This window comes from Harmonia axyridis, chromosome 1 (assembly GCF_914767665.1).
Source record: "Harmonia axyridis chromosome 1, icHarAxyr1.1, whole genome shotgun sequence".
Taxonomy (NCBI): domain Eukaryota; kingdom Metazoa; phylum Arthropoda; class Insecta; order Coleoptera; family Coccinellidae; genus Harmonia; species Harmonia axyridis.
The window spans coordinates 20,502,569-20,519,070 of NC_059501.1; the positions used below are offsets into that span (position 1 = coordinate 20,502,569).

The 16,502-nt window shown below is 36.6% G+C and overlaps 1 protein-coding gene across 4 annotated transcripts in view; it reads right to left on the reverse strand.

Moving 5' to 3' along the window:
• Positions 1-1,872: 1,872 nt before the first annotated feature.
• LOC123683668 (phosphoinositide 3-kinase adapter protein 1) overlaps positions 1,873-16,502 on the reverse strand; it is a 70,710-nt gene continuing 56,080 nt past the window's right edge. For all 4 annotated transcript variants that reach the window (XM_045622617.1, XM_045622618.1, XM_045622620.1 and 1 more), the window contains 13 exons: positions 15,873-16,011; positions 15,523-15,755; positions 15,286-15,464; positions 14,907-15,197; positions 9,921-10,062; positions 6,506-6,696; positions 6,368-6,446; positions 6,088-6,258; positions 5,685-6,003; positions 5,312-5,603; positions 5,106-5,249; positions 4,767-4,854; positions 1,873-2,195 (listed from right to left, as the gene is read on the reverse strand). In XM_045622617.1, coding sequence (XP_045478573.1) covers positions 2,038-2,195; positions 4,767-4,854; positions 5,106-5,249; positions 5,312-5,603; positions 5,685-6,003; positions 6,088-6,258; positions 6,368-6,446; positions 6,506-6,696; positions 9,921-10,062; positions 14,907-15,197; positions 15,286-15,464; positions 15,523-15,755; positions 15,873-16,011 — 2,426 coding nt within the window. In that variant the 3' untranslated portion in view covers positions 1,873-2,037. The remainder of the gene's footprint in view (positions 2,196-4,766; positions 4,855-5,105; positions 5,250-5,311; positions 5,604-5,684; positions 6,004-6,087; positions 6,259-6,367; positions 6,447-6,505; positions 6,697-9,920; positions 10,063-14,906; positions 15,198-15,285; positions 15,465-15,522; positions 15,756-15,872; positions 16,012-16,502) is intronic.

A 16,502-nucleotide genomic window follows, 5' to 3' on the forward strand; every position in this document is an offset into this window, starting at 1 on the left:
CTCTTACATTTAAGATGCTATCTTCTTATTCACTTTCCTTTATTTTATCTACTTCACAGTTACTAAAAGCAGAGAATTATTAGAACTTTTGAATACTGCTTGGCATCAATAAGAGATTTACTTTATTACCGCATCAGGCATCAGCCTTATTATCATAGTCTCATTTACCATTTTGAAAATATGCCAGTGTGTGGATGAATTGAGAAATAAGATTTATAACTGCGTTATTGAATGTTTTTCAACAAAATGATTGGACAGATTAATTTTAGTTTGAACCACCTAACCCTACCCAGCTACGCCCGTGACTTTGGTTCATTAATTATTACATTCTTACTATATCAATATGTTTCAATGTTGTTTTGAATGTTTAAATGTTGTTTCTATAGAGAAAATTAATCAGTTCGGACTCTCAAAATAACTAGTTTATTTTCTCATAGAAAATGTCGAGATTCACAGCAAAGGAACGAAAATGCAAATAACAAAAGATAATAGTTATTTATGTATCAAGGGAGTTATGAGGGTTTTAACCACAGAGGGCAACAGATTTCAATCCCGAGGGACGTAAGTCCCGAGGGATTGTTGCGTTGCCCGAGGTGGTTAAAATCCAATAACTCACAAGATAGATAATTAATTTTATTTCATACTGCATGAAATATAAAAACCAAATTGTTTTGGTTTTCAGAACAAAACGAAATATCTTTATTAAGAATTAAGTAGGCATGGTTGCCATGGAAATGTCACTGACAACATTGTAGATATTTTTCATATCGTGTTTCTCATCATATTCAAATTTGTGAAAATGAATGCAAACTCAGGGAGAATTGAGATTTCAAGAGATTTGTTGGAAAAGGCTGAAAAAGCTCGTTCCGTACTACTACCGATAAAGTCGGAACTTAAGTACAAAAAGGAATATGAAAAATTTCTGCAGTGGATGGAAGTTAACCATATGGATAGTAAAAACACGAGTGAAACTGTAATGTTGCTCAGTTCACCCGGTTGGAAAAAATACATTCGGGAAAATTCCAAGCAAAATTGCTAGTTTTTTGGAATTGCCGAATCCAGAAACATTCACAGGACATTGTCTGCGAAGGACTTCTGCGACTGCCTTGGTCAATGCAGGAGCAAATATGACAACATTGAAGAGACATGGTGGATGGCGAAGTTCAACGGTGGCAGAAGGGTATTTGGCCGACAGCATGGAATTGAAAAACAAAACTGCAAGAATGTTAGCTGGCATGTCAGATGAAAGAAGGGAAACAACTTCATGTTTGAATACAGTCATTAACAGTGACAACCGTTTAATAGAAAATCCTTGCAATTCGGGTAACAACTTTAGTGGTAAATTCGACAACTGTCGGTTTGTTTTTGTGAACACTTTAGAGGGAGTTAAAGATCTATAAGTGCCCTGTTTAACTCCCAAGGGAGTTATGACAATGTTTATAGTTACGGTAACTAAGCATTTATTCCTTTGTAATGTATCAGTATGAAATAAAAGTGTTAACCTATATAGAATTGATATCATTGTGAGTTCACCCAATCTAGTTCGTTTCTCTCAACGTGAATTATAGGTGTTGATTATTAGAGTTTTTTGCATATTTATATTTACAAATATATGTATCATCGTTCTTAAAAGTTGAAAAAAATTGGTATGTCAATGGATGGACAATATTATTTATAAACTATTGTAGGTCAAATATCACGTTATGAAATAATGTAATTAATAATGTACTTATTCAGTGGAATATAAAAGTTTTTGAATTAATCAACTTCAATTCGAAAATTTGTTATGTTCACAATTGCTTGCGAAAAGCACAACTTAAATTTGGACCTCACGATTTTTTTTTTGAGTGAAAATTGAATAAAATGTAGAAATATCAAGGATTGATTTTAATACTATAGAAACAATATACAAATAGTCAAATACAAATATATAAAATAACATAAATTATATCAAAAGAGTTATAAATAAACTATATACTAAACATTTTCACAGTCACATAGATATAAAAATACTAAAACGTATTTTTGCTTTTAATTCTATTTTATACTGGTTGGTGTCCTGAAGTTCATGTATTCATGAGACGAAGATGAATCATTGCTGCAACATGGATTTGCTGAAATGTTCATGTAGTCATTCCTGGCAGTTACGGGACCCTTCTCCTCTTTTATTTTTTTGATAGCGTGATTGAGGACTTCTGTAACAAAAAATATATTTTGAAAACATGCGAAAACACTTTAGGAATTCATAATCTATTGATGAATCTTTGGAATTGAACGAGAAAAAAAATTGATTGACATTTGGCGGTAAGTCTGTCGATTTAATTCCATATTGATTATTTATAGCGAGTTGCTACTCGTCCTGCGGACTCGTGGTACTCCCTTCAAGCAACGCAGTAGAGTTACGAAACTATAAAGGACACACCTATGAGATAAATCTAATCACAAGTGGAATATTATGTGACCTTTCCCATACAAAGTGTGAGATAAAAAAAATGTGAAATTCGGCAGAATTATATATTTTTGACGTTGATGAACTATACAAATCTATACCCCCAATTTGACACTCCCCCTCTTCGTTACGCCTATGATCGGGGAATTGAGGTATCGAAGGAAATGAAAAAGCCGATGAACTTGCAAAAAGGGCATCAAGGTTGACACCTATTGGTCCTGAGCCCTTCTGTGGGCTTGGAAAATACCAATAGAAGACTGCGGTCCAACAATGGAAGAGGGACAATAGGAAAATCCTCTGGAGGAATACTCCGGGTGTTGTTCAGGCAAAGAAATTTGTGGTGTTTTCATCGACCTATACCAGAAAGCTCCTGAAGCTAACATCGAGCTGAGCTTCGGAAAATGGTGGGACTGCTGACAGGACACTGTCTGTGCAAATACCTTTTGTACCGCCTGGGTAAATCAGCAGATGAGATCTGCAGACTCTGAGGAAAGGATGTAGAAACAGTTGAACACATACTGTGCAAATGCCTGGAGCTGACTGGCCTAAGAACTACTCTATGGGAAAGTCATTTCTGGAAACCTACGAAGTAATAGCCAAGGCTCGTAAGGATGTCGACGGTTTCATTAACAGTATCGACGGCCTCCCTAGGTTTGTATAAATAGGTAGGGTTAAGAACAAAATATCAACTTGGTCGCAGTTCCCGGCAGACTAACAGATCCTTAAAGACCCCGATTCAGTGAAATAATAATAATAATTTATTGGGAACACTCACATCCAAGTAACTAACAAATGGAGATTTCAAAGTCCTAGCCATTTGATTGCTTTTTCCTTGCCATTTCACCCTTATTAAAGCTAATCCAAATCAGAATATTTGGAAAAGCTATTTTTCAATATGTATATTCTGGAACTCGTTATAATCTTTCAATAATTTTTGTAAAGAGTTCTCTCATAACAGGTTTCACTGTGATATTTCCAAAAAGAAGAGTATATTTTAGGAGAAATCAATGCATATTCATTTCATTATAGAGTGGAGGTAAACCATTAATGATGGAAAACGATATCAGCCGAATGGCCGCCATGGCTAAGATTCTAGCACCAATTCGCACATTTGAGGCTGTATCTTCTCGATTACTTACATGTATTCCATCTTTAAGGTCTTGAATCGATTGTGGAGTATTATCTTTCACGTGGCCCCAAAGAATAAAATCTAAAAGTGTCAAATCACAAGATCTTGTTGGCCAATTGTGAGTACCTCTTCGAGAAATATTTCAGTCAGGAAACTGTTCTTGCAAAATTTCGATGGCTTTTTTGCTTGTGTAGCTGGCAATACAGTCTTGCTGAAAATAAACGTCAGCTACAACAATATCTTCCAATTTCGGCCATAAAAACTCGCATCAGCCCCATTTTCGAATAAGTAAGGTCCAATCACACCAACCGCAGGTTGATGATCGACAGACCTTTCATGAAATTTTCCATGACCAATCTGCACATTTTTGGCAGTATGTCCTCTATAAATTCATAAATTCAATCTTTAAGGTCTTGAATCGATTGTGGAGCATTGACATAGACCTGATCTTTGATCAGGGCCTGAAGAAAAAAGTCTAAAGGTGTTGAATCAGAACTTGTGAGCAAATGTTATCATCTCTTCGATATATAACATGGTAGGAACCTTCTCTTGCAAAATTGCGATTGTTTCGTTGCTTGTATGTCAAGTAACGCTGACCTGTTGAAAATGAACGTCTTCCACATCAATATATTCCAGTTCTGACCATAAAAAATTCATCAATTATGACCTAATCGTCAAGGAATCGACCACCCTGGATTCTCGTCAACAATACGAGCTACAGCAGCAATAATCTTAGTTGTTTTTGAGTGACGCACCGTTTTCGTTCCTTCACATCACTAACTTGTCCCAACACCTCAAATTTTTCCACCAGTTTCACTATTACCGGCCTAGAAGGTGGTTCACGACGTCCTGTGACTGTAACATTTATACCATTTTTGTAGCGAATTTCAACAATTTCAATGAGTTATTGAAGCGTGTAACGTTCCAATTTTAGTTTTTACTTGTCAAATGTCAAAAAATTACAGTTGCAAAAGTGACAGCTGCTTAGATAGCGGGCTATTTAAAATGAAAACCCTGTGTAAGAAGGAATAACCTATTTGGCTATCGGAAACCTAAAAATTTAAACAGCTGCTAATGAACAAGTTAAAATTCCAGAGTACGCCCTGAATATTTCAACGATCACCTGTAGTAATGAACTCATCGTTCCTCAAACCGAAATTATAAATAGATCAAAATATGTACACTGACCTGTCACTGGCAACCCGGAAGGTGGGAACTGAATGTAATATTGATCATCCGACGTTCTCTCGCTCTTTGGTTGGTTGGACATTGTTTCCTGTAACAGAATTGGAAGTTTGGGATTATTTTTGTCGAAGGCCGTTGGTTGAATCGCTGTTATTTGGAGTGGTATTGAATTTTCACTGAACGGTTGATCGACTGTGAATTTGGGAACAACCCGCTGATTTTATATCTTTGCAAGCAGAAGCTGAGCCAGACTATTCGAATTATTTCTACTCTGAGCGACAGAATTTTAGCAAAAATCATTTACCACGAACGAGAATCGATTAAATGTGAAAAGAAACTTACCTCAATTGTTGTGGTCAATTTTGTTTTATGGGGGTGGTTACACTTGACGGGTTTTGGTGCAGGAAGAGGAGTATAGTGCATATTCAACACTGCTCTGCTCAATTCGTTCCTGAAGTCATCCTCAATGTTCATTCTCATCATATTCTAAGAACAAAAATAAAACATTCACACCTCTCAACAAGAAATATAAATGATTTCTTTCTTACCTTTCTATCTTCGTTGTCCGAATGAGTCCCACTATCTCCTAGGCTGCATCCGCTTATGGTGCTCATGCGTCCCGAAGAAGAAGAACTGGAGGTACTCAGACTGCTGACTGGTCTTTGAGATTGACCATTGGAGATGTTCAAGTTGCTGGTGGAGGAAGTTATTGTTGGTTTGGACACTACGTGTTGTTCGTGGTCTTCTCGAGACTTATGCCTGGAGAAGATCTTCTTGATCCTTTCGAATGGACTTGGCTTTTTGAGCGCCACCTTCATTTCGTGTTGTATCTTTTCGTACCTGAAAATAATTCGTCAGTAACTTCATATTCAAAAGTTTCACTAAGTCGATGTTATGCTTGCTAATGCAGCATGTACTCACCTCAGCCTCATCTCTTTCAGTTGTTCTTGCTTCTCCTTGAAAGACTTTTGAACATCGTTCCTGTTCTTCCACTCATCCACTAGCTTTTCGACCTGCGATATAGAATGGACGTTGTTTTTGAAGTCGTTTATGATTTCCAACAGTTCTTTCTGTACTTTATCCTCGTGTATTGTGAAGTTGTTTGGTAACGATGCTTGCTTCGTGATCGATGGGCTGTCTCTTTCGGATTGGTGCTTTTTCGACTTTGAAGAGTTAGTTTTGGGCAAGGTGTTAGTGTGTGTTGTGGTTTTACCTTCTTCTCCTGACTGATGTTCTTGGACTGCAAAGTTAAATGAATTATAATTGTTGTTCTCTTATGAAAGTGAGAAGAAAATCTGTCTTAGTGGTTGACAATAGTACATACCTTTAATGGATGGTGTATGCATTGGTGTGTAGCCACTAGAACTCATGAGATCGCCTGTACTACTGGTGCTTGGTGAGTTTGGGGATGAGGATAATTTCAAATTAACTGGCCTCGGTGCCGGACAGAGTTTATACAGATCTTCGTGGTTTCTTGGTACAAGGTATTCAACAACTGCAACACGCAAAAACACTGATAAAAAATTGAGCACTTTCAAATATTTATACATTATTCCTCAGATATGACCACACAAGTCTTTCTTGACGGAAACAATGTAACTTACCTGAACTGTGATGGTCATCGTGATGGTTTGAAGATATCGCCTTAAGCTTCGCGTACATATTGCTGAACTCGTTCATATTCTGGAAGAACACTAGAGGTAATGAAGAACTTCTAAAATTCTTGTTTTAACACAACCTACCAGATAATTCCTGAGGGAAGCGGCCAATTCGCTGTGGTTGTTGTGTTCTGCTATCTCAGCAGGTGTAAAGTCGTAGATGTTCTTGATTTCGCAAGCTACGTCTGCTCCTGGACATTCCAAGAGCTGGAGGGCTAGTTTTTCCAGCCCAAACTTGGCGGAAAAGTGTAGTAGTGTGGGGAATTCTTCGCAACCTGGTAAAATTGTAACTGATTAATACAAGTGCATATTAAATCTTGTAGCAGTAGATTTTTCATGAATAGTTATTGAGGAGAAGTACCAAAGAAAAAAAAATGAAAACGTGATCGTGATGTTTACCTAAAGAGTTTTTCTACTTTCCTATTTTTTCTCTATTATTCGAATAAATGGATTTCCACCTAATTATTGAGAAGTCGAAAGTAAAGTTTGTGTTGAAAGTGATATTTCTGCTTTATCTGCTGATTTCACTAATTCACGACATATAACAAAAACAATTGTACTATACAGGGTGTTTCCTAAACATGCGGCAAAAATTCAGGGGGTTGTTCCTTGGACTATTCTAAGAATATTTTGTCCTTTGATGATTTTTGAAAAACCTATTTGTTTCGAAGATATGGGGGAAACAAAATTTCAGATAATAACATTTTATTATGAAAAATTAAATGAAAATTCAACTCAACCTACAAAAACTGTTGAAAATGACCACCTCTAGCCAGCATACAAGCATCCAATCTTCTCCTCATTGACTGCCGAACCCATAGCGATTCATAATAGTCAAAGATAAAATGTTTATTGCTAATACATCACAAAACGAATTCAAATGAAAACCGTGTTTAATCTGTATTCCTTTACCATCTGCACAATTTTTAGTCAAAAAACTGGCCGTTTTTAGTAATTGGAATGTTGTTAAACAAATTTAAAAATAAATTGTACCTTCTTAGTAAACACAGTGCGGTACGCATTTTTATTTAAACTATTATTAATTTTAAAAATATGAAAAATGTTGTTCGCCCTGTATCTTCGAAACAAAGAGGTTTTTCAAAAATCATCCAAGGACAAGACATGCTTAAAATAGTCCAAGGAACAACCCCCTGAATTTTTGCTGCATGTTTAGGAAACACCCTGTATATTATACACTGTGTCCGTAAAATATGGAACAAATTCATTTTTAGCTAAACAGACCATTTTAAGGAATAATCCTGAAACATGTCGATTTTTTATTTTAATTTACCGTATTTTAAAATAATAATCTAATATACAGGGTGAATTACTTTCGAGTAATAACGTTACCGTAATTTTTTTTAATTGGAACACCCCAATTTTGTCTCAATTTTTGGATTACTCTAGCTGAGTTGATTCCAAAAATGTATCACATGCTGATTCCAATTGGTACAAGGTGAACAGAAATACAATAGTTTTGTGTGTAACATTCTTTATTAGTTAAATTAACAATATTATCAAAATACTTATTGCCTAGCGGCAATTGGTTTGAATGCAACACACTGTAGTTTGCTACATTTTTATATTAATAAAAATGTATAAAAATAAGGAATAATTTCTTTCATATTCTATCTGCTAGATCACAAGTACCAAACATGTTTGGAAACAGCTCATTTTTATTTATCTAAAAATGTAACAAACTACAGGGTTACATTCAAACCAATTGCCGCTAGACAATAAGTATTTTTGATAATATTGTTAATTTAATTAATAAAGAATGTTACGCGTTACTTTATGAGCACACACAAAACTATTGTATTTTTGTCCACCCTTTACCAATTGGAATCAACATGTGAGACATTTTTGGAATCAGCTCAGCTAGAGTAATCGGAAAATTGAGACAAAATGGGGATGTACCATTAAAAAAAATGACGGTGACGTCATTACTCGAAAGTAATTCACCCTGAATATTGGATTATTATTTTAAAATACGTTAAATTAAAGTAAAAAATCGACGTGTTTCAGGATTATTTCTTTAAATGGTCTGTTTAGCTAAAAATGAATTTGTTCCATACTTTACGGACACAGTGTATGTTAATGAAGGTTTTAAGGTTGAACTTTTTTGATAACCGCAAAATGTGAAATAGTTTAATCAAACCAGCGCTGTCCAACTTGTGAATTAAATTGCCTCTTGTTGTTGACACACCCACGCATATTTACACGGATAGCGAATTCTACCCTTTAGAGGCGGGAAATGTTACACAAACGTGGGTGGGCGAATTAAAACAAGCTTCATTACTTGCAATTTCATAAGAGTTTCAGCAGAACTTGTAGAATGAGAATGATGACATAACAAAGGATGATGTGTTAATTATCAAAATTCATCGAAGAATGAACGAGGAGCGAAGAGATAATCAGAAACAGTGTATTCTGATTGGACTTCGTTATTTTACTTTCACGCAGTTCTTTTTAATTTGCAGTTGATATGTTTCCAACGAAGCTATAGGTTATAGGGTTCTCCCTGCGATACAGGGTGCTTTTAAAACTGCTTCTTTTATAGAAAGTAGAACAAGAACTCATCATAATGAATCATCTAAATATTCAAAATGGGGATACTATGAAATTATTCGAAATTACGATTCTGTGTTGAATCAAATGAAAAGTTTCCAAAACTTTCTATGCATCACAGTATTTATTATTATTTGGACTGGGGTCGTTGTGGCTCGGTCAGCCTTCCGGGAACTGAGACCATGTAGATCTTTTGTTCTCTACCCTACTCATTCATGGAAACTCAAGGAGGTCGTCAATGAGGTTGATAAAACTGACAACCTCCTTAGGGGCCTTGGCCGTTACCTGTTGGGTATCCAGGACTTGCTTCCCCATATGTCCCCATAGGTCAGCCAGCTTTGGACTCTTGCATACCTTGTGTTCGGCTGATTCTGCTTCTGATCCACAGAGCCTGCAAATCTCATCTGATGACTTTCCCATACGGTACAAATGATGTTTGTACCGACAGTGCCCCGTCAGCAGTCCCACCATCACCCGAAGCTCGGCTCGTGACAGCTTTAAAAGCTTTCTGGCGTAGGTGGGTGAAATCATCACGAATTTCTTGGCCTGAATAAGTCCAGGATTGTTTGTCCAGTGGGTTATCCTGTTATTCAACTTCCATTGTTGGACCCCTGCCTTATATTGGTCTTTTTCTAGCCCACAGAAAGGCTCAGGTCCAGCAGGTGTTGACCTTGATGCACTTTTTGCAAGTTAATCGGCTTTTTCATTTTCTTCAATACCACAGTGCCTTGGTACCCATAGTAGAGTCACTTTATTGCCTTCATTGCCACAATAGGACAAAACAACATGTTACTAGCAATACTAGGAAGCCAGCAGATTTACCTCTCCCACATTCTTAGGTAACAGACATATCTCCTATTTTTGTTCTAATATTCCTAAGGTTACTTCGATCGATTTATGAATGAAGCGCTTTATTATTGTAAATACTCACTGTGTTTGTGGGCCTGCACAGCAGCAGCGAAAGGTGTTGAGTGACTCGCAAGAAGACTGAAATGAGGAGGAAGGTTTTTCTGGAAGTTGTGCACCAGCCAATTGTCGAGGCTTTCTCTGTCAGCTGGAGTAAATCCGAGAGTCTGAAAAAAAAAGTTTATAAATTTCGTTGATCAGAAAAGTCACGACGTTAAGTCAAGGAAATAGATTGGTGGACGACCGGAACTTCCATTATATCTTTGTCAGTTCCTTCATTGTGCAGAAATTGGTCCAATTCCTTCGCAGGAAGAGCATGGATGGGATTTTCTCTTGAATCCCTTGTTCACTACCTCCGAAGTTGTGAGTTTCAGTCATGACGGAAATGCATGGAATAACTTCCGGAATTTCTCAAGTTCATTATCGAGACGATCGGAGGTTAGATAGCTTTTTATTGTCGAGGTAATGGAATTACTGATTTGAAGTAAAACTCGAGAAATTTTGTGCTGAGAATGTTTTTATCTGTTTTATTCGTTCAATAATAGTTTTTTTTTGTGGTTTCAGAACCAGAGAGATAACGATTTTGATTCATATACAGGGTGTTTCCGAATTAGAAGTGAACCTTGGAGGACGTGTTAGCATGGCTTATCTGGTGTCGTTTGGCCTTAGTTAGTGTTAACCAAAAATCAACAGTTCCGAGATATTTGAGTTCTTGTGTTTTTTTAAAAGATTTCTCAACTTGCTTCAAAATTGACGAAAAATGAACTCATATATCTCGGAAACTCTAGATTTTCGGTTATCAATAATCTCAATTGACAGCAAATGAGTGAGACTAAGGTTCACGTCTAATTTGGAAACTTCCTGTATAATTATATAAATCAGAGAAAGCAGGGTTAACTATACAGTTTATAGCACGAGAACGGCGGAATAGCAGAATAACTATTGAAATATCAGAAAAACCCACAAAAAAATTTGAGCAATCATTTATGTGTTAATTGCTCCCACGCAAGTGAATAAAGATATGAAGGTTATTATGACGTTGTTGTTGGTTAGTTTACTTAGATAAGGGGTTCTGTTGATATGATCCTTCTGAAATTTGGCATGAACCTGTTTATTTTGTTTCCGAATTATACGTGAACCTTGAAGGAGGTGGTAGTATCACTCATTTGTTGTCGATTGATCCATATTTATTGATATGAAAATTGATGAAAAACTGTATTTCAAACCAATCTGATCCTTGTATTTTCTATGGTTATGATGACTTGATCAACATGAAATTTTGCTTCAAATTATTATTTTATATCCACACACAAACCTCACACGGTTATATGTTTTGTTACTGAAAAATTGAGGATTTTATTTTGATATTCTTCTTGAATTTTCTCTGGTTCTCATCAACTCAAAAATTTTGCATTGAGCTTGAAATTGTTCGCAACCGTCGGAAGGTCATATTTACGGAACCCTTCGTCGGATTGCCCATAAACAAACTAAAATGCGATATTCGAGATCCGAAGCTATCTAGGTTCTTCCCTTCGCATATTTATCGTATTTAAGGAAGGAATTTTTTATGCAGATCGTAGAACGAAAAGAGATTAGAAAAGTGCAAAAGAAGGAGGAAATTTTAATTTTGATATACCTAACATTTTGGGATTCCGACATTTAAAAGTTTGAGATTTGAATTTAAAATAAATACTTTTTCAAAAATGCAAATGAAGGGTGTTTTTTTTAGAGCTATAGAACTTTAGATTGCAATAAAACAACGATGGATTATTCGATTGACATGAATTTTATTTATCCGCAAGATAATCTTGTGGCATTACATTTCAAATATGATTTCTGGCATATGACCGCCACGGCTGGCTCGGATGTAGTCCAATCTGGACGTCCAATTTTCGATGACTTTTTCCAACATTTGTGGCCGTATATCGGCAATAACACGGCGAATGTTGTCTTTCATATGGTCAAGGGTTTGTGGCTTATCCGCATAGACCAATGACTTTACATAGCCCCACAGAAAGAAGTCTAGCGGTGTTAAATCACAAGATCTTGGAGGCCAATTCACAGGTCCAAAACGTGAAATTAGGCGGTCACCAAACGTGTCTTTCAATAAATCGATTGTGGCACGAGCTGTGTGACATGTTGCGCCGTCTTGTTGGAACCACAGCTCCTGGACATCATGATTGTTCAATTCAGGAATGAAAAAGTTAGTAATCATGGCTCTATACCGATCACCATTGACTGTAACGTTCTGGCCATCATCGTTTTTGAAGAAGTACGGACCAATGATTCCACCAGCCCATAAAGCGCACCAAACAGTCAGTTTTTCTGGATGTAATGGTGTTTCGACATACACTTGAGGATTAGCTTCACTCCAAATGCGGCAGTTTTGTTTGTTGACGTAGCCATTCAACCAGAAGTGCGCTTCATCGCTAAACAAAATAAAATGGACGTAGTGCGCGATACGTATTCCGCACAGAACCATTATTTTCGAAATAAAATTGCATTATTTGCAAGAGTTGTTCAGGCGTGAGTCGATTCATGATGAATTGCCAAACCAAACTGAGAATAAATCACTTGACAGCTGTTAAATCGGTCGCCATCTCGAACAGTAATGCCAACTTAAAGTTATATACCTCGAAAAAAAACACCAGTTATTATTATGGCAGTTGAATAGAGCTGTGATGGTTTTATGTTCATATATTGTCGGAATCAAAAGTGAGACCACAATTCTGGCATCAAGACAATTCATAATTATTTGTGAAGATTTTCTGTGATATTCATTACAAGCGGTGCAAAATTTCATTACTTTAAAGTTTTCAATTTCAACTGTACGATTCGTTTTTCAAAGGTGGGATATTGTATCGCAAAACACGATTCCGTTGTCATAGCAACTCCAGAGAGGGGCATTATATTTGATAACAGGCAGTATACGACCGATCAAGTGTGAACATGAATCTCTGGAAGCTTCGCAATTTCTCGCTTCAGTCGCGTGGACTTTGATGTTCTCTCCTAAAAGCCAGCCTGAATTGGAAGAGCAGGGCTTTTATGTAAATTTCCTATAATTCCTCCGCAAAAATTCGAGCTGCGAAATATTGTCCTCAGCACAAACGAGTTTTGTTATCTTCCAGAGGTGTCTTGATGAATTTTTCATTCGTTTTTTTAACTTGACACCATTTGATAGCAATGAATATCATCAACTCCTTGTATTTCGCGACCAAGGGTAAATTTAATCTAAAATTGGTTTTCTCTACCTCCGGTGTCTTATTTGCATATTGGAATGGTTTTATTTGTGACTCACATTTAATTTACAAAGTACTATTACAACCTTTCATGGAGCGGAAAGCATCCTTCATTTTTCACTTGCAGTGCCGGTTTAAGGTTATTTTGGTCCCTGGGCCCAAAAGATATATCTTGGAACTGGCGGATAACTTTATTGTAAAGAATTGTCAATTTTCAGTGGGCTGTATTTTGGTGAGTATTGCATCTTCAGATGAGCTGAACGTTATCCCAAATTGTAGTAAATTTAGTCCTTTTCAAGATGTAAGTGGAAGTGTTGAAGAAGACAACATAAGAGCCTTTCTTCTTCATTTTGCAAATAGATTTGCATCTCTTATATGGCTCAGTTGACACAAAAACCAAAGCTGATCATGGAATGAATAGAACGTTTGTAAAGGGTGTTTTTTTAAAGCTATAGAACTTTAAATTGCAATAAAACAACGATGGATTATTCGATGGACATGAATTTTATTTATCCGCAAGATAATCTTGTGGCATTACATTTTAAATATGATTTCTGGCATATGACCGCCACGGCTGGCTTGGATGTAGTCCAATCTGGACGTCCAATTTTCGATGACTTTTTCCAACATTTGTGGCCGTATATCGGCAATAACACGGCGAATGTTGTCTTCCAAATGATCAAAGGTTTGTGGCTTATCCGCATAGACCAATGACTTCACATAGCCCCACAGGAAGTAGTCTAGCGATGTTAAATCACAAGATCTTGGAGGCCAATTCACAGGTCCAAAACGTGAAATTAGGCGGTCACCAAACGTGTCTTTCAATAAATCGATTGTGGCACGATCTGTGTGACATGTTGCGCCGTCTTGTTGGAACCACAGCTCCTGGACATCATGGTTGTTCAATTCAGAAATGCAAAAGTTAGTAATCATGGCTCTATACCGATCACCATTGACTGTAACGTTCTGGCCATCATCGTTTTTGAAGAAGTACGGACCTATGATTCCATCAGCCCATAAAACGAACCAAACTCTCAGTTTTTCTGGATGTAACGGTGTTTCGACATACACTTGAGAATTTGCTTCACTCTAGATGCGGCAGTTTTGTTTGTTGACGTAGCCATTCAACCAGAATTGCGCTTCATCGCTAAACAAAATAAAATGGACGTAGTGCGCGATACGTATTCCGCACAGAACCATCATTTTCTAAATAAAATTGCACTATTTGCAAGCGTTGTTCAAGCGTGAGTCTATTCATGATGAATTGCCAAACCAAACTGAGAATAAATCACTTGACAGGTGTTAAATCGGTAGCCATCTTGATCAGAAATGGCAACTTAAAGTTATATACCTCGAAAAAAAACACACCCGTTATAATGATTTTCGCATCTAATTTACTTCAGCGACGAAGCACAATTTTCACTCGATTGCTATGTAAACAAGCGAAATTGTCGCATATGGGACACTCGTAAGGATCGAGTCCTGTAAGAGATTACGGGGAAGACATTTGAATGATGTTGTATTTCACACATGATGGCAAGGTCCAAGCATTAAATTGAAATAAGGAGATGCTCTGCTATGGAAATGGAAGGTGTATATCGCAAGTCTCACTGAGTTGTCATACTGAAGAGTCCATCAATGGTCCCGGGGTGAAGCACCCCGACCCCCCGAGAAAAGGGGCACCACAAAATTGGTTGGGAACTCCTCGCCAAAATATTATATGAATGAATACTATAATGCTTTGACAACATCAGAATCAAACTCTTACTCACCTGGTACATGAATTCGACGGGAAGATTAGATAGAATCTGCTCCAATTCCTTCAGTCTGCTCTCGCACTTTATAGGCCTACTACCTATTATGCTACCGTTCTTTTCGACTATTATATTTATTATGGCTGTCACTTCTGTAAAACTATCAGGTACCGATATTTTGATTGTGTAAGGATTTCTCCTCTTGACGTTCTTCACTTCGATCATTTCGTTATTTTTTTCCACGGAGATCTTGATCGAATCCTCCTTTTGAAGGGGGTAGGCCAGTAGGATGAACACACTGTTTTGTCCCTGAGAAAATAATAATGATAATATTAATATGTTTTTATTATGTGAATGTGTGAAAATAAAAATTGAGGTAATGAATTTTTTTCTTTACCTGTCTGATTTTTTTCGGAGATACCGAAAAACATGACTTTTCTTGAGCTGCAACCGAGCTTTGCTGCTTCCAAACCCTCGCCAAAATCGACATGGCATGTCCAATGAACTCTTTGGTGAAATTTTCGTCTTGATCTTGTCCAACTGACATTCTTTGCCATTTGAAATATGTTGGTAGTGCTGAAATTAGAATAGTTGTTGTATATAACATGTACACAATGTACTCTTTTGCACTCACCTTTCCTATGTACTTCAGTGAGATCATCATCAGTAACACCTAGAAGAAGAGCTAGTGTTCTGTCTGGAAGGAAAAGTTTCCCAAATGCTGCGTTGTCAGGATGTTCCGATATGTAATCCAATAAACCAGGACACATGACTACCAATTGTAATTTCACACAAGAACTTTTTTCTAATACGATATTTGTATCCACCTTCGCCTCTATGAAGTCCTCCACATTCAAATGTTGAATTCTGCAAGGAAATATATGACATTTTCTTATTTATTCTTGTTCCAGATTTTCTATGAAGAGAGTGTTTGAACTCCCGGTTCACAGAATAAATAAATTAGGATATAAATCAGCTACTCACTTGAACGATTTACGATTTGTCTGCTTCCCAATTTGTTGGAAGTATGAAGTGAAGTATTCTACCCAAAGAGTAGCTGCTTGACTGCAGTTGAGCGAAACCATCAATATATCATCCATGTTTGCTCGTTTTGATGCAGTTCCTGAAAAAAAAATAATAACAATTATCCTCACAGAATATCATTGGAGAGTTCGTTATTTAAAAGGAACTACATTTTCATTGTTTGTGAAATAATTTTGCTTCGATAAATTTCTAGGAAAGAAGGGTGGAGTGAATCTATGGAAATTCAAGAAAAGTACTGAATACCACAGAATTGTATATATAAGATGTCATTATTGTCGGTTCAATTATCTAGATGAGGAGTTCGGAAGATACGTGGTTCTTCAAGATAATATAGAAAATTCAATTTGTCTGATCTGTCTGATATCTGATCAATATGGAATTTTGCAATCAGTTTGAAAGTGTTATTTCATATCTACACCCAAAACTCAACTACTTTCTTTTTCCATATTGGTCTTTAATATTATTTTGGTCCTTATTACGAGATCAACATGAAACTTGATATTGCTATTTAACATCTAATCATAATTCATTTCGGTCGAATTGGTAGTTTTGAAATGATCAGGAAAACAA